This window comes from Ranitomeya imitator, chromosome 2 (assembly GCF_032444005.1).
Source record: "Ranitomeya imitator isolate aRanImi1 chromosome 2, aRanImi1.pri, whole genome shotgun sequence".
Lineage (NCBI taxonomy): Eukaryota > Metazoa > Chordata > Amphibia > Anura > Dendrobatidae > Ranitomeya > Ranitomeya imitator.
In genome coordinates, this window is record NC_091283.1 from 468,254,694 (window position 1) to 468,279,885 (window position 25,192).

At 45.3% G+C, this 25,192-nt stretch overlaps 1 protein-coding gene across 1 annotated transcript in view; it reads left to right on the forward strand.

Moving 5' to 3' along the window:
* Positions 1-985: 985 nt before the first annotated feature.
* LOC138666693 (piezo-type mechanosensitive ion channel component 2-like) overlaps positions 986-25,192 on the forward strand; it is a 194,927-nt gene continuing 170,720 nt past the window's right edge. The window contains exons 1-3 of the mRNA XM_069754876.1: positions 986-1,086; positions 1,733-1,798; positions 12,792-13,479. Coding sequence (XP_069610977.1) covers positions 986-1,086; positions 1,733-1,798; positions 12,792-13,479 — 855 coding nt within the window. The remainder of the gene's footprint in view (positions 1,087-1,732; positions 1,799-12,791; positions 13,480-25,192) is intronic.

Below are 25,192 nucleotides of genomic sequence, written 5' to 3' on the forward strand. Positions count from 1 at the left end.
CTGTTGGCCACGGAAATGCTGCCTTTCCACCTGGTGGATACAAATGGTTTCTGAAAGCTGATGGCCGTTGCAGTTCCCCTGTCACCATTACTTCTCTAAGAAAGCTGTACCTGCGCCACACCAGCATGTCACAGACAACATCATCGCTCCCTGAAAAAATCTTTGTCTGCCAGGATGCATTTCACCACTGACACCTGGATGAGCAAACATGGGTGTTACATCTGACTGGGCACTGGGTGACTTTGGTGGCTGTAGGGGCAGGTGGTCATGGGGCTGCTTGCGGGGAATACCTCTGTATCTAATACTTCTTCCACTGATTCTGGCTCCTGGCCTCCACTTGTGCCCTCAACCTCTCCCTTAATCAGACACTCATTCCAACAGTGCAGATAGAGTCCCCTCACCTCCATACTGCACAGACATGGCTCACCGCAGTAAGACACTGTTCAAATTAATATGCCTTGGAGATAACAATCAAACAGCTCAAGAGTTATAGACATCTATCCAGGCTATGTTAGAGGAATGTCTGTCTCCGCTGCACCTGGAGCCAGGGAAGGATGTGTGCGATAGCGGTGCAAACCTGCTAGCGGCCCTATGCCGGGGCAACCTCACACACGTGTCTTCCATGACTCACATCCTCAACCTGGTGGTGCAGCAATTTCTCCGCCACTATCCCGGCCTGGATGCGCTGCTGCAAAAAGCACGGTCGCTTTGTGCTCACTTCCTACGATCGCACCCCACAGGTCATTGATTTGCATTGCTACAGAGGTCTTTTGGCCTACCTTTCATTTGCGAAGTTCCAACATGATAGAATTCCACTCTGCACATGTTGCAGCGGCTGTGCCAACAGCGATAAGCCATGGTGCACTATGTCCTTTTGCATAGCCTGGGCCAACGCAGTACTGACGTGGTGCAAATCTCGCTTGCGGAGTGAGCACAGATGAAGGACCTGTGTACACTTCTGCACAGTTTTGAAATGGCTGCTAAGATGGATAGCGCTGAAGATGCCATCATAAGCATCACTATTCCAGTCATCTACATCCACACTTTGAATAGTCTGCGTGAGGAGGTGGTGGTCCTAGACAAGAGGTGTAAGCAGAGGAGGATGAAGAAGGGATAACAATATCTCAAATTTTCAGACTGTCGTTGCACATGGTGGGATGGCTTACAGCGATCGAGGGGGGCTCATGGTACCAGGCGAAGTGAAGAGAAAGCACAGCAGCACCTTATAAGGGCTAAAGTATATGCAAACACTGGAAACATGAGATCTGAAATGTATTGCTGCTAGATAAAATGTACTTACAAAAATGAACTTGCAAAAGTCAAGGTCCTTAGAGCATAAATTGGACAATTAATGTGTGCCCATCAACCACAGTAAGGTGACACCTCTCTGATGGGTATCTACTCTGATAATTATCAAACATGACTCTCCTGGGCTATAAGCCTACATTTTAAATGGGCAGGTTGGAACCAGTACTGATTAAAAGTACCCTTGGGCTGATGGGAGGAGTGCAGTCATAAAAAGAAGCAGTCACAACCTCCAATATTGTATGGAGGTGCTGGTCAGGTTTTCTGTAGTCTATTACTGGAGGTTGTGATGGCTTCCTTATCTGACTCTGTCCTTATAGAGTGCTCCTGTGCTTTCTTTTTGCATATTGTGTAGTCATTGCAGCTTGCATCTATTCACAATGTATGGACATGCTGGTCAGGTTTTCTGTTTTCTGTAAACTTTTAGTGAAGGTGCAGGAGCCGAGGAACAAATTGATGAGGACGAGGAGGAAGAGGTAATGGACGAGCAACAGTCAGGAGATGAAGAGGATAATGATTCCCTCTCTGTTGTCCGTGGTTGACAGGAGGGTACGGAAGAAGCAACCTTGAGTATTACCTCACAAACAACACACCATGGACTTGGACCTCATGGAAGTGTCCAACACATGAGCACCTTCTTGCTTCACTATCTTCAACATGATGCCCATATTCATAGGGTTAGAATTGCCACTCTTATTTCATGTTTATGTATCATAAATGCCATTTGATTACCTCATATGTTGAACTTTCAACTGTTGATGACCCTGATACTGTGTCGGTCGGTTCCCGTTTTTGGCCTACTGTGCTATTTGCCAAAAGAAACATCAATAGTCTTATTATTTTCTGCTTATAAGGTTCCTTTTCTGACTGACGCCATAGAAATTATACTATAGCGAGAACCATTTTGTCTCTCCAAATAGATATAGGCCATTGTATTTGCACCATAGCACTTTGTTGGTATTGGTGTTGGTGATGGTTTTCTGTTAGTTTTTCCCCTCAGGTTCATAAGGGAGAGTCAACATTGAGTGGGGGCGCTGTGTCGAACTTAGGGCACCAACCTCCGCAGCAAGGTAGGGAGATACTATTCCCTCCTCCTTAGAGAATCTTTTCTATTAAGGATAAGACTATGCTGTTATATCGCTTTGACCCTGATATATGAGTAATTTTACCTTAAATTAATAAAAGTTACATTTTAGGGTTTATTTCTTCTACCTTGGTTTAAATCTACTGTATATATTTACTCTGTTTCTTATAAGATTTGGTTTACATATGAGATGTGTGAGGCAGTGACAGGTATTATATGTGGGGGTGGCTATGTATCTCCCAGGATGCGCATAGAAGAGTACTAAACCTGCTGGAGTGCATTGCAATCACTGGCTGCAGTGCAAAATAAAAGTACCTGTAACTTAGTTGAGTTATTTGACAAAGGCAATATTCAGGAAAACCCGTTAGGGCTTTTATTTTTGGAGTGAACTACAGGACGGTAGTGGGGCAGTTCACTCCCTCCAAGCAGGGTCTTACAAGTGGCCCGTGGCCACAGATTCCAGTTATAAACTCTGTAGAAAGGGGTTTGAGTGTGTCAGTGTTTGTTTGCAAGTGGCAGAGCAGGTGGCTCTGCAGCATCAAGTTTGTGGGAAGTAACACAGCATCAAGAGAAGCGAACACCTGGCACCTCGCAGCGTGATACGGTGGTGCAGTCGTCCTCGGCAGGCTCGGACTGGCCCACCGGGGAACCGGAGGATCCTCCGGTGGGCCCTGGCACTGACACCTGCTGGCAGGGCCTCCCGCCGCTCCAGGGCCTCCCCCCGCTCCAGGGCCCCCTCCCCCGCCGCCGCCCGCCTTGAATACTCACCCTGCCTGCTCCAGCGATGGTCTCGGTGTCTGCACTGCAGCTCGTCCTGAACGAGCTGTCACGTGACACCGCTCATTAAGATCATGAATATGCGCATATTCATGATCTTAATGAACGGTGTCACATGACCGCTCAAGCAGGAAGAAGGTGCTGCGCCGTCGCCTGGAGTCGGGACAGAGCGCGAGGGATGTCGGCACGGCCGTGCAGTGGGACAGGTGAGTATGAGGGACGGGGGGATGAAGGAGCGGGTGCAGTGCGGAGAGATAAGCCTGCATACAGGGGGAATATAAGCCATGCAGGGGGGAATGTATATGAGCCATGCAGGGGGGAATGTATATGAGCCATGCAGGGGGGAATGTATATGAGCCATGCAGGGGGGAATGTATATGAGCCATGCAGGGGGGAATGTATATGAGCCATGCAGGGGGGAATGTATATGAGCCATGCAGCGGGGAATGTATATGAGCCATGCAGGGGGGAATGTATATGAGCCATGCAGGGGGGAATGTATATGAGCCATGCAGGGGGGAATGTATATGAGCCATGCAGGGGGGAATGTATATGAGCCATGCAGGGGGGGAATGTATATGAGCCATGCAGGGGGGGAATATATATGAGCCATGCAGGGGGGAATGTATATGAGCCATGCAGGGGGGGAATATATATGAGCCATGCAGGGGGGAATATATATGAGCCATGCAGGGGGGAATATATATGAGCCATGCAGGGGGGAATATATATGAGCCATGCAGGGGGGAATATATATGAGCCATGCAGGGGGGAATATATATGAGCCATGCAGGGGGGAATATATATGAGCCATGCAGGGGGGAATATATATGAGCCATGCAGGGGGGAATATATATGAGCCATGCAGGGGGGAATATATATGAGCCATGCAGGGGGGAATATATATGAGCCATGCAGGGGGGAATATATATGAGCCATGCAGGGGGGAATATATATGAGCCATGCATACAGTGGGGAATATGAGCCATGCAGGGGGGGGATATGAGCCATGCATACAGGGGGAATATGAGCCATGAATACAGGGGTGGGGGGGTGGGAATATGAGCCATGAATACATGGGGAGATATGAGTCATGCATACAGGAGGGGGTAATATGAGCTATGTATATGGGATAGGAGGGAGATGAGCCATGCATACAGGAGGGGGGTCATTATACAGTATTGAGCATCATGTGTGGCCGTTATACAGTATGGAGCATCATGTGTGGCCAATGGACATTATACAGTATGGAGCATCATGTGTGGCCGTTATACAGTATGGAGCATCATGTGTGGCCGTTATACAGTATGGAGCATCATGTGGCCAATGGACATTATACAGTATGGAGCATCATGTGTGGCCATTATACAGTATGGAGCATCATGTGTGGCCGTTATACAGTATGGAGCATCATGTGTGGCCAATGGACATTATACAGTATGGAGCATCATGTGTGGCCGTTATACAGTATGGAGCATCATGTGTGGCCATTATACAGTATGGAGCATCATGTGTGGCCGTTATACAGTATGGAGCATCATGTGTGGCCAATGGACATTATACAGTATGGCACATCATGTGTGGCCATTATACAGTATGGAGCATCATGTGTGGCCGTTATACAGTATGGAGCATCATGTGTGGCCGTTATACAGTATTGAGCATCATGTGTGGCCATTATACAGGATGGAGCATCATGTGCGGTCATTATACAGTATGCAGCATCATGTGTGGCCATTATACAGTATGGAACATCATGTGTGGTGGCCGTTATACAGTATTGAGCATCATGTGTGGCCATTATACAGGATGGAACATCATGTGTGGCCATATTTTTGTTTGCTTATAATTATTGTATATAAAACAGTGTGATCAGCAGTGCTAAATGGCTGCGGTTGGGACGTGGATATGGGTGTGAGTAGTTGTGAAATGGGTCTGGTCAGAGGCGTGGCCTAAAATTTGCGCGCGCCGCAAACTTAATACCTCCTTCCCTTCAAAAGTTGGGAGGTATGGTACCACATTTGCCAGATCACGGCAAGTGCCGCAAATCCCATAGGGAATGAATGAGGCCGAACGCAGTGTTGCTGTAAGTGATCCGTTACGCGGCAGATGCAGAAAAACTGCCCGATCTGCTGCAAAAGGCGACTTTCACATCAGCAATTCTTGCCAAAGTCACTGCCGATAGTGTCATACTCACCAAAAGGGAAGGCAGCGCTAAAAGTGCCTAGGGCAGCAGAAACGCTAAATACGGCCCTGGGGGGCTACATTATATTCTGTGGGGGGACTGCATTATACTCAAGGTACTACATTATATTATGAGGGGTTACAGTATACTCTATGGGGGGCTGCATTATATTCTGTGGTGGGGCTGCATTATTCTCTCAGGGGACTACATAATATTATGGGGGCTACATCATACTATATGAGGGGGCTACAGTATACTCTATGGGGGGGCTGCATTATATTCTGTGGTGGAACTGCATTCTCTCAGGGGACTACATTATATTCTGTGGTGGGTGGCATTACACTTTATGGGGGGGGGGCTGCATTATACCTATGGGGTGCTACATTATATTCTATGGTGGGGACTGCGTCATACCTGAGAGGGTTGCATTATATTTTGTGGGGTGCTGCTATATATTCTTTGAGAGGGGACTGCATTATATTTTATGAGGGGGCTACATTATATTCTGTGAGGGGGCTACCCCAACCCTTGCTACATTATTAAGACGTGAACTACCTTATATTATACCCTGATATTAGCGCTTTTTACCGCACAAATGTTGGTCTTGTATCTATTTCTATGTAGCTACATAGTGGGCCCCAAGAATGATTTTCTCTGGTGGGCCCAAGGTGCTCCAGTCCGACGCTGGTCCTCGGCAACCGGTCTCATATACGGACTGTTGTGATGCCCTGACTGCGATCCAAAGGATACCATGTGCTGTTCATTTTGTGAGTTGTTTGGACATTAAACACGTTTGCTGGGAACTTTCCTGTGGTCCCTGCCTATCTGTCACACTGCACCAACCCCGATGCACTACAGATGCCACTCTGTTAGATCCACGGTACAAGAGTAAATTTAGCCAGATGCTTCCCAACCTGGAAAGGAATGCATGCATGCTGGAGTATCGAAACATGCTTGTAGACAATCTTAAGAGTGTATTTTTCCCAAGGCACCAGTGAGGCACACAGTATGCATTTCAGTTCTAGACGTTTAACCCCAGGAACGTCAAGGTGTCATCGCAAAAACATTAGCAGCAGCAGTGTAAGTGTCATGAGCAATTGCTGTGAGACGTTTCACACATTTTTAGACCAGCCCGTGCACCAGCAGAACAGAGCACAAGTCTGACACGTTGTGAACGACTGGAGAGGATGGTGCAGGTGTAGCTGGAGCTCAATATCAATGCCATGAGGGGGGTTTGGACCCTTTTGCATTTTGGTCTTCAAAAATGGAAGAGTGACCTGAGCTCGCCTGTCACGCCTTGAAGGATCTGTCATGTCAGCAGCCAGCGTTCTCTCAGACCGTGTCTTCAGCACTGCTGATGGTGTCCTTATGGATAAGAGCATCCGGCTGTCCCATCAAAGTGTAGACTGCCTAACTTTTATAAAAATGAACAAGTCATAGATCTCCTATGACTTTTGCACCCCAGTCACAGACTAGGCGATGCTATCGTTTTTAGTATCATTCATTGGTCTGGCGTTATTGTAGTCTGTGTCACCTTTGTCCTGGCTTCTGTGCCTGCTGTTGCTATTGCTGCTGATGTTAAAAGCAATTTTTTGAAATGTGGAGACTCCCAGTTGGGCCTCCATCTGTTGAGTTGGCTGAAGTGGAAGATGTGTCAGAGTCCTAGTATACTTTTTCTACCCTGTTGAAATTGATGCCCCTTTCGTGGAGTTTGACAATTTTTTTTATGTGGAGACTCCAAGTTGAGTCTCCATCTGGTGACTTGGCTGAAGTGGAAGGTGTGTCAGAGGCCTACTATACTGTTTCTACTCTGTGAAATTTGATGACACTTTAGTGGTATATGACAATTATTTTTTTGATATGGGAAGACTCCAAGTTGGGTATCCATCTGGTGAGTTGCCTATTGTAGAAGGTGTGTCAGAGGCCTATTATACTGTTTCTACTCTGTGGAAATTGATGTCACTTTAGTAGTGTGTGACAATTTTTTGAAATGTGGAGACTCCTAGTTAGGTCTCCATCTGGTGGGTTGCTTCTGTAAGTATCAATCCCAGACAGGCAGGCCTGCACTTACTTTCAGTCAACTACCTGTGTTACTTTCCTCATATTTTTCTGCCAATAGTACCATAATAATGTGTGGAAATGGGAAAATGTGTGTAAATGGGTTAGTAACTGGCTTAGTGATAGAAAGCAGAGGGTGGTTATAAATGGTATAGTCTCTAACTGGGTCGATGTGACCAGTGGGGTACCGCAGGGGTCAGTATTGGGACCTGTTCTCTTCAACATATTCATTAATGATCTGGTAGAAGGTTTACACAGTAAAATATCGATATTTGCAGATGATACAAAACTATGTAAAGCAGTTAATACAAGAGAAGATAGTATTCTGCTACAGATGGATCTGGATAAGTTGGAAACTTGGGCTGAAAGGTGGCAGATGAGGTTTAACAATGATAAATGTAAGGTTATACACATGGGAAGAAGGAATCAATATCACCATTACACACTGAACGGGAAACCACTGGGTAAATCTGACAGGGAAAAGGACTTGGGGATCCTAGTTAATGATAAACTTACCTGGAGCAGCCAGTGCCAGGCAGCAGCTGCCAAAGCAAACAGGATCATGGGGTGCATTAAAAGAGGTCTGGATACACATGATGAGAGCATTATACTGCCTCTGTACAAATCCCTAGTTAGACCGCACATGGAGTACTGTGTCCAGTTTTGGGCACCGGTGCTCAGGAAGGATATAATGGAACTAGAGAGAGTACAAAGGAGGGCAACAAAATTAATAAACGGGATGGGAGACCTACAATACCCAGATAGATTAGCGAAATTAGGATTATTTAGTCTAGAAAAAAGACGACTGAGGGGCGATCTAATAACCATGTATAAGTATATAAGGGGACAATACAAATATCTCGCTGAGGATCTGTTTATACCAAGGAAGGTGACGGGAACAAGGGGGCATTCTTTGCGTCTGGAGGAGAGAAGGTTTTTCCACCAACATAGAAGAGGATTCTTTACTGTTAAGGCAGGGAGAATCTGGAATTGCTTGCCTGAGGAGGTGGTGATGGCGAACTCAGTCGAGGGGTTCAAGAGAGGCCTGGATGTCTTCCTGGAGCAGAACAATATTGTATCATACAATTATTAGGTTCTGTAGAAGGACGTAGATCTGGGGATTTATTATGATGGAATATAGGCTGAACTGGATGGACAAATGTCTTTTTTCGGCCTTACTAACTATGTTACTATGTTACTATGTTACTATACTGTATGAAACTCATATTTATGCCATCTGTGTGTGGCAGAAAAATGTTGCATGAGGTATCAGGGCTCCCAGCTAAGAAGACTTACACAACTCCCTTACCCACCAGGTCCTCATTGAAACTTCAATACCAAGCTGTACATGCTGGGCCAGATACTGATACCTCATGCATGGCCCATGGCTGACTGCTTCTGTACCATTTGTAGCGTTTCCCCTACTTCGTGTCTTGGGGGACACTCGCTTGATGCGGGAATAACGCATACAGGCACGGTTACTTCACATAAGCATGCAATCCGGTTTATTTAAACTCCGCATAAACCAGCTAGAGTACAGTCCGTTTCATTACATCCACGAACATTATAGGACATCAGTCAGTTCATATAGCAGATAGGCTTCTCTGCCGTATATTATAATCCCCTTGTCCGGGGTTACCTTTCAGGAGTTCCACTCCTCACACTGACTTCACGTCAGTCCCAGGTCCTCAACACAGACCGTCCAGGTCCACGATCTCTAGGTGCTCCAACACTGACCGTCCACTCAGTGCCAAAACCCAACCATGAGCTATTCAGGAATCCTATTCCCCAGGACTTCCAACACAGGCTTCCAGGGCCTTGCACTTGGATCATTCAGATCCACACACTTGAACCTCGTGACTGACACCCTGGTCACATTACATACCTGTAACCACTCCCCTGGGTGGGAGTGTGGGTGGGTGTGGCTAGTTTGACCCTCCCATCTCTCATAACTAGCCCTGCCAATCTCCCATTAGAACTACACAATTACTTGTGGAACTACAGGTCCCAGAACACAACATAACTTCAGACTAACAGCGCAGAGTGTCCTCCTCTGCGACACACATACCGGCCATTTATAATCCTGCCGCACTTTCTCTCACCACCACAGTTATACATCCAAGCGCATCCTGCAGCGTACACACAGCGCCCCCTGGCTGTAAGATTGGTCACTGCACCACACATTATAAATGTTTCTACTGTGGGTTAATTGATCAGTCAACATTTTTCTACCAATAGTACTGTATGAAACATGTTTGTGCCATCTGAGTGTAGCTGGAATAAAAAAAAAATTTGGAGGTGTTGCATGAGGTATCAGGTCTTCCAGCTAAGAAGGCTTACCCTGCTCGCTTAGTCACCAGGTCCTCATTGAAACTTCAGTTCCAAGCTGTAAATGCTGGCCCAGATCCTGATACCTCATGCATGGCCCATGGCTGACTAATGATTGTGCCATTTGCAAATTTCTACTGTTGGTGAATTGATGCCAGTTTTCATGGTGTCTGTGGAGCGCCCGCTAGAACCGTGGGGTACTCCGACTGGGTCCGATGGGACTTAAAGGGGTGGTCATGGTAGCAGTGACCTGGTCCGTGGTCTGGGCGTCCAACAAAAATGAGGTAGGTAAGTGGAAAATAAAGTCTATGGGGGATAATTCACCTGTGGTGTTTGGCCAGGATGGCCGACGCTGCTTAAAGGGACCGCTGGGGTCGATAGTAATGCAACAGGGATGGTTCTGCTCCCCACAGGTGGAGCGGGGCCCCAGGGCTACCATCACAATTGGTAAGGGATGATAGATGGTGGGGTGCAGGACTGAGGGTGCAGGAAATGATTGGAGGACACAAGGGTTGCAGTTTCCTTTACCTTTTACTGGTGTTGATGGGGTCTGGGCAACCTGAAACTAACATGGGATCCACCTAGCCAGGTAGGTTCGGAGGCCTCCCTTCTGCACTGTATTTTCTGTCCCTTGCGGCCTGAAGTCCTGCACAAGTTCTTCTCAGTGTCTGTTTCTCCTAACCCATATGGCTGACAGCATGAGCCTTTCATGGGCGCTGTCTTCTCAATGGCAGCCCCAGGCTCCTGACCTGTTGTGGTGCCTCCAGGTATCAGATGTGGCCAGGAGACCTGCAATCTCCTACCTTCCGGCTTTAGTTGCTGGGCCTTTAGTACCCTTGCAACCACGGACTCCGGTGTCCGGTCTCTTTGGCACTTAATCCTGGGGAGCTCAGTCGCAGCTCCACACCCCAGGCTTTCCTCTCTTGCCTCCTCGACCCTCACTCACTGTCCCTACACACAGACTAACCAACCCCGCCTCCAGACCAGAACTTATAGGGAAGTTCCCCTGAAACCGGGTTTAGAACTCCCCCTTCTGGTCTGGAGTCAGGAAGGTGTTGCATGTTTGTGTTACCTGCCAAGGGCATCCCTCCTTACCTCCAGGCATGACATCACCCCCTGTGAGGAAGGCAATGCCATTGTGGCAACCGGACTCCTGGGGTGCCACACCTGCCCCTAATTTTAGTTGTTTGGGAAACTTTTTGTCATGCCTTAAGGTGTTGCGTATACGTTTGTTTGTTTTTTGTTTGGCATCCCATTGAATTAAATGGGGCTTTCGGCAAGCGTCTAAACGTTCAGTGAATCAAATCGAACCTTGACAGGTTTGCTCATCTCTACTGACAGGTTCTCTTTAACCGCTTAAAGACCAGGGGTATTTCAGCTTTTGAATTTCTGCTTTTTGCTCCCCTTCTTCCCAGAACCATAACTTTTTTATTTTTTGGTCAATATGGTCATGTGAGGGCTTGTTTGTTACTGAAAAATTGTGAATTTGCAAAACAATTGCAATTCCACATTTGTTTTTCTTCTTTTTTTTCCCCAATATTCACTAATTGCCAAATCTGACCTGCCATTATGATCCTCCAGGTCATTATGAGTTCCCAGACACCAAACACATCTAGGTTCTTTTTTATTTGAGTGGTGAAAAAATCCAAAATTTGTAAAAAAAAACAAATAAAAAAAGTGCCATTTTTCAAGACATATTTTGTGATCTGGGGCTGGGTGAGGGCTTATCTTATTTTTTGCAAGCCAAGCTGATGTTTTGAAAACATTTTGGTGCAGGTACGATCTTTTGATCGTGCAGCGCCCCAGAGTCCTGGTCGTTGCAGTAATGTCGTTCTTCCACCAGGAGGAGCGATGTTACGTCTGATGGCACCAAAGGAGTTCACCCTGCCACACACACACACACACACTTCACACGCCGGTCCACCAGGGGGAGCTAAGGGTTCTATGTACTAGGCCACTCCTCACAAACGGTAAAACTGATGGGTTGGTTAGGAAGTCAGGAGTTGGAGTCAGGAGTCGGAAGGAGAGGAGAGGAGCAGACTGGGCTCGGCCCTGGAAAGGGAAAGAAGGACACGGAACTGCGCCTGTAACCCATGCGGCAGCCTCCTAAGAAAGGACACAAAAGGAAGTGTGCCGTAGTGAGTGAGCACAGAAGTCATAGCAACAGGAGTAAAACAACAGTGGGAGACCAGCTAGAAGCAGGCTGCCTCCACCTGAAGCGCAGATCTGGTGGCCGGAACACCGAGGGAGTAATAGACTCTACGCTTTACTTCAGTGACCGGCAGGTTGGCTGTCCAACCTAAACACCTAAGCAGACAAAGTGGCAACGTGGAGGAGGGGCGACACTAGGGTCCCTATAAAATAGCCTCAGGCCACCACCGTCATACGGGTTATGTCCTATCCATCTGGGGAACAGAGAGAGAAGTAACAAGAGTGAGGACCTTATGGTAGCTAATGCAAGTAGGGACCTACTACGTTACTGTGCGCAAGGGGAAGGCTACTGATTTCCACCTGGATAAGGGGACTCTGGAATTGCCATCAGACCGGCCGAACTCTGCCTGCCCTGTCATCCGGCACTTTGGACTGTGGATGCTGAAGCCTTCAGTAAAGGTAAAGAGACTGCACCCACTGTGTACTCGTTATTTGCCGCGCCTCGCACCATCCACCATCACCATCTACACTTCGGGGAAGCCCTGGGGATATACTTCACCTGTGGGAAGGTATACCATCTAGCTGCCATAACATCACCCCAGCGGACCCCCAAGCAGCGTCGGTCACCCTGACCGAATACCACAGGTGGCGTAACGAACACTACCATTATCTACAAACTCTGCCTTTTATTGGGTGCCCCTCATAGGGCCACAGTCCGGGTCGGGCCACCGTGACATCCCCGCTGAGGGAACTGAAGGACCTGGTACCGAGTACCCCATTGCCCTTACGTGGGGGCGATCCAAATCTTGGCGTCACGAACAGGATCTACTTAAGCCTGAAGAATCGGGTCATGTGCGCCTTAGAACTGTGCCAGAATTGTGTTTGAACTGTTTCTGCTGAAAGAACTGTGTATTGCCAATTACTGCCAAAAATTACCGCCAAAACCGCCACCATTACCGCGCCACGAGGAGCGCAGGAGAAGGAGGGCGTGCCATGGGAGGAGACCGTGAAAGCGGCGCCAAAAGTGACGACCGCCCCCTCCGACTACAGCTACGAGACCACGACGTGCCGAGCAGCCAGGGAGCAACACCCCCAGAAAATGGAGGAGCAGCATGTGGGTGCTGCCGCAGATCTAGAAGCCGAGATGGCGACCAGCGGGTACCTGAATGACGACGAAGTGACGCAGGGCAACCCCAGCCCACTGGAGGCGAACCAGAGCGTGCCGCTACTGGAGGATCCGGACTCCCTGGGCCCGCCGATGGAGGCGCTGAACTTCCCACTCCCGGACATGGAGCCGACAACAGCAAAGAAATGGAAGTCGGAGCTGTGCAGGAAGATCGCACAGGAAGAACCGTGGTCTGAGCAGCAGCAGACTCCAGTGTCCTCATCAACGGAGCCGATCGACATCGGTGGAACCACATCAGACGCAGGTACCAAAAACGACCCTGCCCCACTGACCGATCCTGTTCCGGTGACCGCTCCCCGTCCCGACTGTGACCAGCTGCCTGCCTCCGAGCTCATCATAGCACCCCTTGATACAATGGAAGGGATACTGCCCCCGCTCCCGATGTCTATGGGTGAACCGCTAGACGTAAGCCCCGAGGGGTTGATCTTTAAATGGGATGCTCCAAAGATCTGACTGGACGGGTCTGCACAAGAGGGCTCCTATATTCTTGAGCTCACCTGGGAGCAATACAAACATTGCCTGATTTCACATTGGAAGGGCCGAGAACAAATCGAATCGACTGCCCAACGTACCGTACCGAAATCTAAGACTAAACGTGGCAATGAGAGTCCGGCGAAACAATGGACCGTACTAGCCTTTCACCCGGAAAGGGGTTGGGGCTTTATACTGGAGCCAGGAAAGTCTTCGTTGCCAGGTGTAACGTAGAAGCCCAGTTCCGCAGTGGACCACCTTATCGCAACCTGCGTAGGGGAGATCATGTGACCTACACCCGCCACTGGAGTGAGCAGGGATGGTATGCCAAAGACGTTAAACGATGTGAGCCTGCAGTAGTGCCATCTGCCGCCACGACTAAGACAAACGACACTACCCTTCTAGTCTCTGAGCTAGCGGGTCCCAACATTACTACCACCATGTGCATCGTTTCTACTACTGAATCTGCTACTAAAATTGACATTCGTACCCAGCCCATTAATGACATAACCGCATCTGGGAGACAAACCGATGATCTCGAAACAGCATCGGATGAGAGCCCGGATACAGACCTTCCCTGGCCAAGGAGAGTCCACTACCGGCTGATGTCTTGTCACCTACTATAGAAATAAACCTCGAAACCATGAAGCTGTAAATAGTTAACTGTTTGTTTTTCTACTTTTTGCTGCTTTAAACCCATCCAGGGTTAATTCTTAAAGGGATCCCTTCATTTACCCAGGATCCCTAAATCCCTATTTGTTCCAGTTTTGCACAAGTTATCATGGTTTTAAAGAACTGCGGAATCATGAACTGAGCATGGTCAAAAACTGTTCCTGTATATAGTTTGCACCTTCTTAAAGGTGCTCTCTACTGGTTTTACAAGCAAGAAGACTTTGCGAAGAAACTGTTCCTGATGACGACGTGAAAGTTTCCATTGTCTTAAAGTTGATTACTGACTTGTTGATTGTTTGCACTACCTCAGAAAAGACTAGTTTCCCTCTTAAAGGGAATGTTCGGTTGTTGCACCTTAATAACGTTTACATAGCTGATAATATGTATCCAGATAGTGGTAGAATGTGTGATAACGTGCTTTAGGAAGAAGAATGCAGTAGGCCCGCAGGGGTAGACAGATAGTCCTGCATGTGAAGAAGAAGAATAAAGAAAATGTTGAAATTGCACATTAAGGGTTAATGATAGTATACCCTTAGAGGGTAATTGCACTTAGTAGATAGAATACCTGTATGGGTAATTGTATGCCATTGTAAGATAGTAATTGTCTCTGTTCTATTTTGCCTTAAAGGGTAATACGCACTATGTAAATATGTTCATGTTTGCAACGTTCAATTGTTCTCACCTCCCATAAAGGGAAGCACTGTTAAGTTAATTTGTTTCATAGCATCTCAAAAATTTTGCATGTCTTTTGCTAACCTTGGTATGTCACTCTCCATAAGGAGAAGCGATACCCCTTAGACCCCAGTCCAGAGCCTCTCACCTAGCCAAATTAGTTCTCATGCTTCGCACTGACGAGGGCCAACAGCCCCGAAACACCGTGTCTGCGAATTGAGATACTAATTTGGCTTTTATCCTAAGTCATATTGCACGACTCGTTAAAGAGTTGATTGTGACTTGTAGGATCGCTACTTCCAACAGGTGGCGCTATAGAGTTTAAGTCCTCTTTTTCTCAGAAGAGGAAATTTGCATTTTGCTAACCTCTAATTGTTGTGTTCTTTTCCCAGCCCAGGAGTGCTGGATTTAACGGGGGGGGGAGTGCAGCGCCCCAGAGTCCTGGTCGTTGCAGTAATGTCGTTCTTCCACCAGGGGGAGCGATGTTACGTCTGATGGCACCAAAGGAGTTCACCCTGCCAGGTATCACAGCCACACACACACTTCACACGCCGGTCCACCAGGGGGAGCTATAGGTTCTATGTACTAGGCCACTCCTCACAAAGGGTTGGTTAGGAAGTCAGGAGTTGGAGTCAGGAGTTGGAAGGAGAAGGAGAGGAGCAGACTGGGCTCGGCCCAGGAAAGGGAAAGAAGGACACGGAGCTGCGCCTGCAACCCATGCGGCAGCCTCCTGAGAAAGGACACGAAAGGAAGTGTGCCGTAGTGAGTGAGCACAGAAGTCATAGCAACAGGAGTAAAACAACAGTGGGAGACCAGCTAGAAGCAGGCTGCCTCCACCTGAAGCGCAGATCTGGTGGCCGGAACACCGAGGGAGGAATAGACTCTACGCTTTACTTCAGAGACCGGCAGGGCAATCGATTCCAAGTTGGTTGTCCAACCTAAACACCTAAGCAGACAAGGTGGCAACGCGGAGGAGGGGCAACACTAGGGTCCCTATAAAATAGCCTCAGGCCACCACTGTCATACGGGTTATGTCCTATCCATCTGGGGGACAGAGAGAGAGAAGTAACAAGAGTGAGGACCTTATGTTAGCTAATGCAAGTAGGGACCTACTACGTTACTGTGCGCAAGGGGAAGGCTACTGATTTCCACCTCGATAAGGGGACTCTGGAATTGCCATCAGACCGGCTGGACTCTGCCTGCCCTGTCATCCGGCACTCTGGACTGTGGATGCTGAAGCCTTCAGTAAAGGTAAAGAGACTGCACCCACTGTGTCCTCGTTATTTGCCGCGCCTTGCACCATCCACCATCACCATCTACACTTCTGGGAAGCCCTGGGGATATACTTCACCTGTGGGAAGGTATACCATCTAGCTGCCATAACATCACCCCAGCGGACCCCCCAGCAGCGTCGGTCACCCTGACCGAATACCACAGGTGGCGTCACGAACACTACCGTTATCTACGAACTCTGCCTTTTATTGGGCGCCCCTCATAGGGCCACCGTCCGGGTTGGGCCACCGTGACATCCCCACTGAGGGAACTGAAGGACCCGGTACAGACTACCCCATTGCCCTTACGTGGGGGCGATCCAATTGCCCGTTGCATTTTATTGCAATGTAGCAGCAACAAAAAATAAAGTAATATAGGCGTTTGTTTTTTATTTTTTTTCTCGTCACACCATTTAGCGATCAGGTTAATTATTTTTTTATATTGATAGATCAGGCGATTCTGAACACGGTGATTCCAAATATGTGTATGATTTTTTTTGTTGTTTTATTTTGAATGGGGGAAAATGGGGGTGATTTGAACTTTTAGATTTTTTTAAATTTTTTAAATATTTTTAAAAACATTTTTTTACTTACTCCATGGGAGACTAGAAGCTGCAGTACTTTGATCGCCTCTGCTACACACAGGCGATGATCAGATTGCCTGTGTGTAGCAGAAATGCTCACATGCTATAAGCACCGACCACAGGACAGAGCTCATAGCAATCTGGCAGTGAGAACCGTAGAGATCTGCTGCAGATTTCTGCTTGTCACGACTACCCATCGGTGACCCGCGATCATGTGACAGGGTCACCGATGGGCGGGATTAGTGATGTTCCTCCTGTAAGAGCGAGTTAAATGCCACTGTCATAGATTGACAGCAACATTTAACTAGTTAACAGTTGCGGGTGGATCGCGATTCCACCCTTGGCTGTTGCGGGCACATGTCAGTTGTATAGATCAGCTGTCATGTGCCCAGAAAGGTGCAAGCTCAGCGCAGGAGCCCACACCAAACAGGGGGAGTCTGACATGTGCGTATTATTACGACACATGTTGGAAAGTGGTTAATGGAGGACCCAAAATATACCTTAACATAAACCTTTATCTTCCCTCCAAACATTCCTGGTCCTGGTCAGAACACAACACCTTTTGTTATGAAAACACAATAATAATGTAACAGCTGTGGTAACTCCTTTATTGTGATGTCATAGCTGGATGTGATGTCATTACATCACTTCCATCATAAAAAGTGAACAGGACATATCAAAAAATGTGTTTTTTTTTTTACTTTGAAGAATAAAAGAATTTATTATTGTGCAGCCTGAAAAATGACATTTCAACCGTCTCTAGCCTATACATGAGCCATAGGGGTTGCTCAAGACAAGTCTGTATCTTAGTTTCTGTCTCCTAATCAATATAGTGTTATCCATTTACATTAAATGTCCTTCTTGCAAAGAAAAAAATATAATTTCAGTGTGTGCATCTTTAATGTTTAGGCTAGTCTTCACATTTTTCTCCTGACATCTGGAGCTCACTTTATCATAATGCAGTGTCATCATATCCAGCCTGCCATTGGCTTACGTTAAATATTACACACACTTATATATTGTGCAATAAAATGGCCTCATTACTCCGCCTGTCATCTCTGATGATGAGAAAGACTTGAGTTTCCTTTCCATTTTAAAATTTGCTGTATCTGGTAGCTTGTCAATTATATCTAGACATCCATTGCTGATCATCGGCAGTTTCTTCTCTGCTGATTACATTTGTCCAGGGTCTGTTATTACAGCGATACAGACATCTGGAGCCAGCAAAGAATGTTCTCTTAAAGCATTTTCCAATGCATTATATCAAAATATAAAATCTTATACCCACCAGTATGTTCCACTAGATAACTCATTGTGACTGTTCTCCATAAGTCAGACAGACTAAGAATTACCAGTAAGTTCTTTTGCAGACCATCAGCAGAAAAATTGTTTCCAGAATGACCTGTCTAGTCTCAGAAACTCTTCCCAGCACATAATTGTTGATTTTTCTTGGGGTTTCTGGTAATGAAATTGATAATTAAATGTTTTAGGTGTCCACAGCTTTGTCAAGAGTGGAAAGGATGTTAATGCTGACCAGGAATAGTAACAAAAACCTAATTTGTGGGAGCAAAGTTTTATAAAATCGTATATGTTTTGAATTGCCATGTCCAGCTATCCAAGCTATTAAAATATGATATACAGGCTCGGACTGGCCCATAGGAGAACAGGGGAATCCACCGGTGGACCCTTGTGCAGATATGGACTCCCAATCCCACTATATGGGCAGTACTTGGCATCATTCACTTGATTTACTCTGTACAGAAAAAAGCAAAATCTCATCACTCATTAACCCAACTACCCAGTTTATTATTATATAGAAGCATAGGTAAATTTTTGAACGAGAGAAGTGTAAAATTTGCATGCAGGTGAAAAGAGGAATCTCCATAGTCAATTTTACTGGTGCCCCTTGGCACCCATTCCGACACTGATGGTATGATCCTTGCACAGTAAAATCTGTAAAAAAAAAGTTACATGACTACTGTTTGATTAAGAAAATTATAATCGTTATAAGAAGTAGTCAAAAGTTTATGTGTATCCCTAAATTATAAAAATAAGGGCAGAGAGAGACTGCCGTATTTCTCATGTGAGAATCGCATTGCACTGCATGGACTGGCCTGGCACCTCTCCTGATCTGAGGAAAACAGTATGATGTATTTCTATGCAGCTGTCAAGCTCAGATCAGGAGAACCGACAGCCAGTACGAGGTTTACAATGCAATACTCACATGAGAAATACGGCAGTCTGTGTCTGCCCTAAAAATTAAAGTACGGTAACAAGACTATAGAAAAAAGTCCTACCTCTCATAGCTCCATGAGTAGAAAACTAAAAAATTATGGATTTGTTTTACTGCATTCTGACCACTCTCACAATTTCTCTCACCATCTAGCCCCACCTTCCAAGTTTTCTGTTCTGCATATCCCCAATGCAGCTAAAGATAACAATCCTGCTATATGTAATTGAGAAGTACTATGAAAGGTGAGTCTATGCCAGGGGTCTCAAACTGCATTCCTCGAGGGCCTCAAACCTTACGTGTTTTCAAGATTTCCTTAGCATTGCACAAGGTGCTGGAATCATTCTCTGTAGGTGATTAAATTATCACCTGTGCAATACAAGGAAATCCTGAAAACATGACCTGTTTGCAGCCCTCGAGGAATGCAGTTTGAGACCTCTGGTCTATGCAATGATTAACAGCACAATTATAAAACTTGTACGATTGACACTTACTACAGTCAATGCTATCTGTGAGTGCTGAGTGCAGCTTCCACTGTATTTTATAAGATGTAGCTTCACAATGATCACTCATTCTCTGCTTGTAAGAGGTGACAGGAAGAAACCAATCACAAGCAGGAGGCAATGGAGATAGGCTGAAGCATCATTGCATAGGTGTTCAAGCAAACAAAATGGCTTTTTTTATATAGAATACAATTTTCCTCTATACCTTCTGTATTTGTAGTTTTGGAAATATCAGGTGATAGATGCTGCCAGGCCTCTTAATATGTCTTTATCCTTGAGAAAAAAATGAGAGAATAACAAAATTAAGGGTAAGTTCACACATATTTTTTTTAACAATAATACATGATATGTTACATATTAAAGCAGTTTGTGGGTGTAACTCACATAAAAACTGGGTTGAGGTACATGGATTAGCCTCATTATGGTGTGAACCCTCGGGTTCTGCTCAGGATCCTGAACCAAATACAGGTTGGATGTTTTTATAAAAACATACCCTAAGAGTGGACATCTATTTTAAAGTAGAGCTATTGGAAGATTAATTCTGCCAGAGCTACAAAGTAAATTAGAATTAACCCCTTAGTGACAGAGCAAATTTTGTACTTAGTGACCAAGCCAATTTTTACAATTCTGACCACTATCACTTTATGAGGTTATAGCTCTGGAACGCTTCTGGATCCCACTGATTCTGAGAATCTTTTTTTGTGACATATTGTACTTCATGTTAGTGGTAAAAAAATTTCCATATGACTTGCATTTATTTATGAAAAAAACACATTTGACAAAAATTGTGAATATTTTGCAATTTTCAAACTTTTAATTTTTGTGCCCTTAAATCAGAGAGTCATATTGCACAAAATAGTTAATAAGTAATATTTCCCACATGGCAACTTTACATCAGCACAATTTTGGAAACATAATTTTTTTGTTAAAATGCTATAAGGATTAAAAGTTAACCATCGTTTTCTCATTTTTCCAACAAAATTTACAAAACCCATTTTTTTAGGGACCACCTCACATTTGAAGTGAGTTTGGGGGGTCAATATAACAAGAAATATCCAAAAGTGACACCATTCTAAAAACTGCACCCCTCAAGGTGTGCAAAACCACATTCAAAAAGTTTATAACCTTTCAGGTGCTTCACGAGAACTAAAGCAATGTGGAAGGAAAAAATGAATATTTTACTTTTTTCACAAAAAATTTACTTTGGATCCAAACTTTTTTATTTTCACAAGGGTGAAAATGGACCACAAAATTTGTTGTGCAATTTCTCCTGAGTACGCCAATACTCGGTATGTGGGGTAAAGCCACTGTTTGGGCACATGGCAGGGCTCAGAAGGGAGGAAGCACCATTTGACTTTTTGAACAGAAAATTAGCTAGCAGGCGCCATGTCACGTTTGGAGACCCCCTGATGTATCTAAACAGTGGAAACCACCCAATTCTAAATCCAACCCAAACACAGCCCTAACCCCAACCCTAAACTCAATACACCCCTAACCCTAATCCCAACCTTAACCCCAACACCACCATAACCCCAACACTACAACCCTAACCCCATAACCCCAACACAACCCTAACCCCAACACAACTCTAACCTCAGCCCTAGCTCCAACCCTAACTCTAGCCCAACCCTAGCCCAACCATAACCCTAGCTCTAACCTCAACCCTAACCCTAGCCCCAACCATAACCCTAGCCCCAACCCTAACCCTAGACCAACCCTAACCGTAGCCCTAACCCTAGCCCATCTGTAACTCTAGCTATAACCACAACCCTAACCCTTGCCCCAACTCTAATCGTAGCTCTAACCCCAATCATAACCCTAATGGAAAAATGGAAATTAAAAAAAATATATATTTTATTATTTTTACCTAACTAAGGGGGTGATAAAGGGGGGTTTGATGTACTATTTTTTTGTATTTTGTTCACTGTGATAAGTTCTATCACAGTAATCAAAAGTAACCAATAGGAGAAATCTCCTATTGTTGCCAGGTGCCGACCGGCAGATATTGGCATTTTCTACCCGGAAGAAGACACCGAGGGCCGGGGGACATCCCTGGGGGATGCAGGAGGTGCCAGAGGCACCAGGGGTGTTTGGGGACCCCATTTCTCTCTCCTCTGATGTTCTAAATTATATCAAAGGAGAGAGAAATAAATCAGACTTTTTTTTTACGTTCACCCTTATTCTATGAATAACGGTGATTGCAACACTGGAGTCGGTAAAAACCGACCCAAATCATGTTCTCCGGGGTCTCAGCTAAGCCAAGTTGGACACTGCTTAATCACGAAGAAGCCTAATGTTTAGTTTAAGAACTAGTAGCTATCTTGTTCTGAAATTTTCCGTTAAGAAATGTTAACATCTGACCTATAACTAATTCTGTAAATGGATTTTGGAAAGTCAAAACTTTGATTCCGCTAGCTACCATTTATAAGTAAATCAGGTTGTGCGCCAAGCAGTGAAATTAAGACTGCTCTACACCTCAATAAATGTTTTATTATTTAAACATTATTTAAAAGCATCTTGAGGTTAGTACAAGTCCTGGCAGGTTACAGAGTCCCTCCTCTTCACTGTGTGAGGAAAGTGTACTGATTAGTATACGTTCTGGTGTCTACACAGCTCGGATGATGCACAAACAACGGCATGCTAAACTGAAATCACCCTCTTTGTGCATTTGATTTGCTCATAGCCCAGGTAAAGGGTAAGGTTCCTTCCATTATTATTTTGTAAATATGTAAAAATTTACTATATATACAGTATATATGTTGATTTTAACTCTCTTGTTATTGTTTTATTTAATTATAAGTGGAGTGGGATTAATGTGGATTCAATTATTGGCTAATGACTAATGTGCAGCTAATATAAATATTTACTGGAACTGGTGTGATTGATTTGCAGGACCCGGTCCATCGGCCACGTGAGTAATCTGTCTCCGCTGATTGGGAACCCTGAGAACCACCTCCAACCTCCCTGCACCTGTGACTCTTTTTTTGATTAGCCCACTGGCGAGAAGCTACATTACCATTGCACCAGACCTGCTAATTAAAAGAATAATTGCTAGGAGGTAGGAGGTGGTTTTTAGGGATCCTGTCCAGCAGCCACACATTATAGATATGACTGATGGACTGGGTCCTGAGAATTGACTTACACTACGTGTCCACTACTTTAGCATTGATGACCTATCCTTCACGATGTCATGTGCAGCCTTTCATATTATTTTCATACAGAATTTAACTGAAAAAAATAGCAGCATGATCCATCGGATACCATATTATGGGCGTATTCTCTCTGAGAAGCATTGCTTCTAGACAAAATATCTCATAGTATGGTGCTGTACTTATGCCCAAGGGGACTCATTTATTAAAAGTATCCAATAAAAGACAATCTTCCTTTTTGCCCATAACAACCAATCAGAGCTCATGTTTTATTTTTTAAACAGCTCTGGTTAAATGAAAGCTGCATTATGATTGGTTGCTATGGGCAACAAAGTTACTGTTTCTTTGAAACAGTTTTGCTAAATGTGTGGCCCAGAGAGTATGAAAGCAGGCTGCGGGATGCAGTGACAGACAGAATGCAGAGCAAGGGTTAACAAATTGCACAGCTTTAATGTAACAAGGGGTTAACTCCTCGCAGGGAGATGGAGGGTTAAACGGGGGAATAGCAGTCCAATTGCGAAGGATATGTAGGGTTAATAAACAAAGTGACAGTAGTTCTGTTGTGCACTTATTGTGTCGGGAGTTCTTCAGAATGTAGGTACCACTTGGGGGTTGGTAGCACCAGCAACTGCTGGCGCAGTGTTTGTCCAAGGAGATTTGTTTAGTAACAGCGGTCCTTCTTCTGGCGGCAGCGCTCAGTCTCAGGCACGCTCCGCTGTAAATAAAAAAACAAACAATAAAAGTACACATATTTGGGATCGCCACGTCTGTAACTGTCCCACTAGTTAACCCCTTCAGTGAACACCGTAAAAAAATAAATTAAAAACTAGACAAAAAAGAATGCTTTATCTTCATACCGACGAACAAAAAGTGCAATAAAATGCGATCAAAAATACGGATGTAAACAAAAATGGTACCACTGAAAATGTCATCTTGTCCCGCAAAACACAAGCTGCAATACAGCTCCATCAGAAAAAAATAAAAAAGTTATAGCTCTAGGAATAAAGCGATGCAAAAATAATTATGTTCTCTATACAATAGTTTTTATTGTGTAAAAGCCCCAAAAGATTAAAAAAAAGATATAAATGAGGTATCGCTGTAATCGTACTGACCTGAAGAATAAAGCTGCCTTAGCAATTTTACCACACACGGAACGGTATAAAAAAGCCAAAAAGCAATTCTGTCTCCCAAAAATCAGAATAGAAAGCGATAAAAAAAAGTAATGTGCCCAAAACTAATAAACTTAATCAGCTTGTCCCGAAAGAAACAAGCCATCACAAGACTCTGTCGGCCCGAAATATGAAAAAATTCTAGCTGTTAAAATATGGTGATGCGAAAACTAGTTTTCGCAATAAAAAGCGTCTTTCAATGTGTGAACAGCAGCCAAACATAAAAACCCGATATAGATCTGGTATCGCTGTAATCGCACTGACCCAAAGAATAAAGTCGCCTAATCACATATACCGCCCGAGGAATTGCGTAAAAAATAAATTAAACTAATTTTTCACATGCTGTTGATTTTTTCATTCTGCCTTCCAAAGATCTCGGTAAGGCTCGGCGCCCATTTATCTTGCGCTCTACACTGAGTTCTTACATCGGGGTTTCCATGAAAATCTCTGAAATGCATGATTCAGACAGAACCCCCGGCGGAAGATTCCCAATAATGAGGCAGATGGAGGCACTGTGGACACCGACTGACTTGTGATCCGGTGGGGTCCATCTTTATAGGATTACATAAAAGTGCCATCAGCCACGGTTTTGTGCACTTCTGAAAAGAAGGACACTGCGGAGCAGACGGAGTCCAGAGTAACTCTGCTGCCTCACTATAGTGAATGGATCCCTCAGGGGTTTCATCTGTCATGTCACTTGGAGATTTAGGCTGGCGTCACACTGGCGTATTGCATCCGATGCGAGATCATCGGATGCGATATGCTAATGACACTCGGCTCCTGCTCGCAGCAGAGCAGGAGCTGAGTGTCATGCATCTGTGCTCCGATTCTCTTGCACAGGGAGGATCGAAGCACAGCAGCGGAGGAGGCGGATAAATTAATTTCTCCATCTCCTCCATTTCTGGGGTCCGCTACCAACACCCAGATGTCTTGACAAAAAAAATAAAAAAAGAAATATCTTTAGGTAGAATGGCGGCGGGTCCATTCAGAACACTTTCCGTAGAAGACGTAGTGGTACTCCTGTTGGGAGTTGTGCCAAAAAATGAACCCAATACATTCAGACTAATCCACCATTTGTCATATCCAAGGGGCAGGTCAGTAAACGACAACATCGACGCGGAACCAAGTACAGTACTATGTACTGTACCTCCTTTGACGAGGCAATCAGGCGGGTCAAGAAGTTGGTAAGGGGCACCCTAATGGCCAAAACAGACATTGAGGGGGCGTTCCGGTTACTACCTGTGCCTCAGAATAGTGTCTTCCCATTGGGCTGCTTCTGTGGAGGAGCATACTACATAGATCACTGTTTGGCCATGGGGTGCTCCATATCCTACTCACTATTTGAGGCGTTTAGTTGCTTCCTCGAATGTGTTGTCATGGACGTTTGTAAGGCGGCA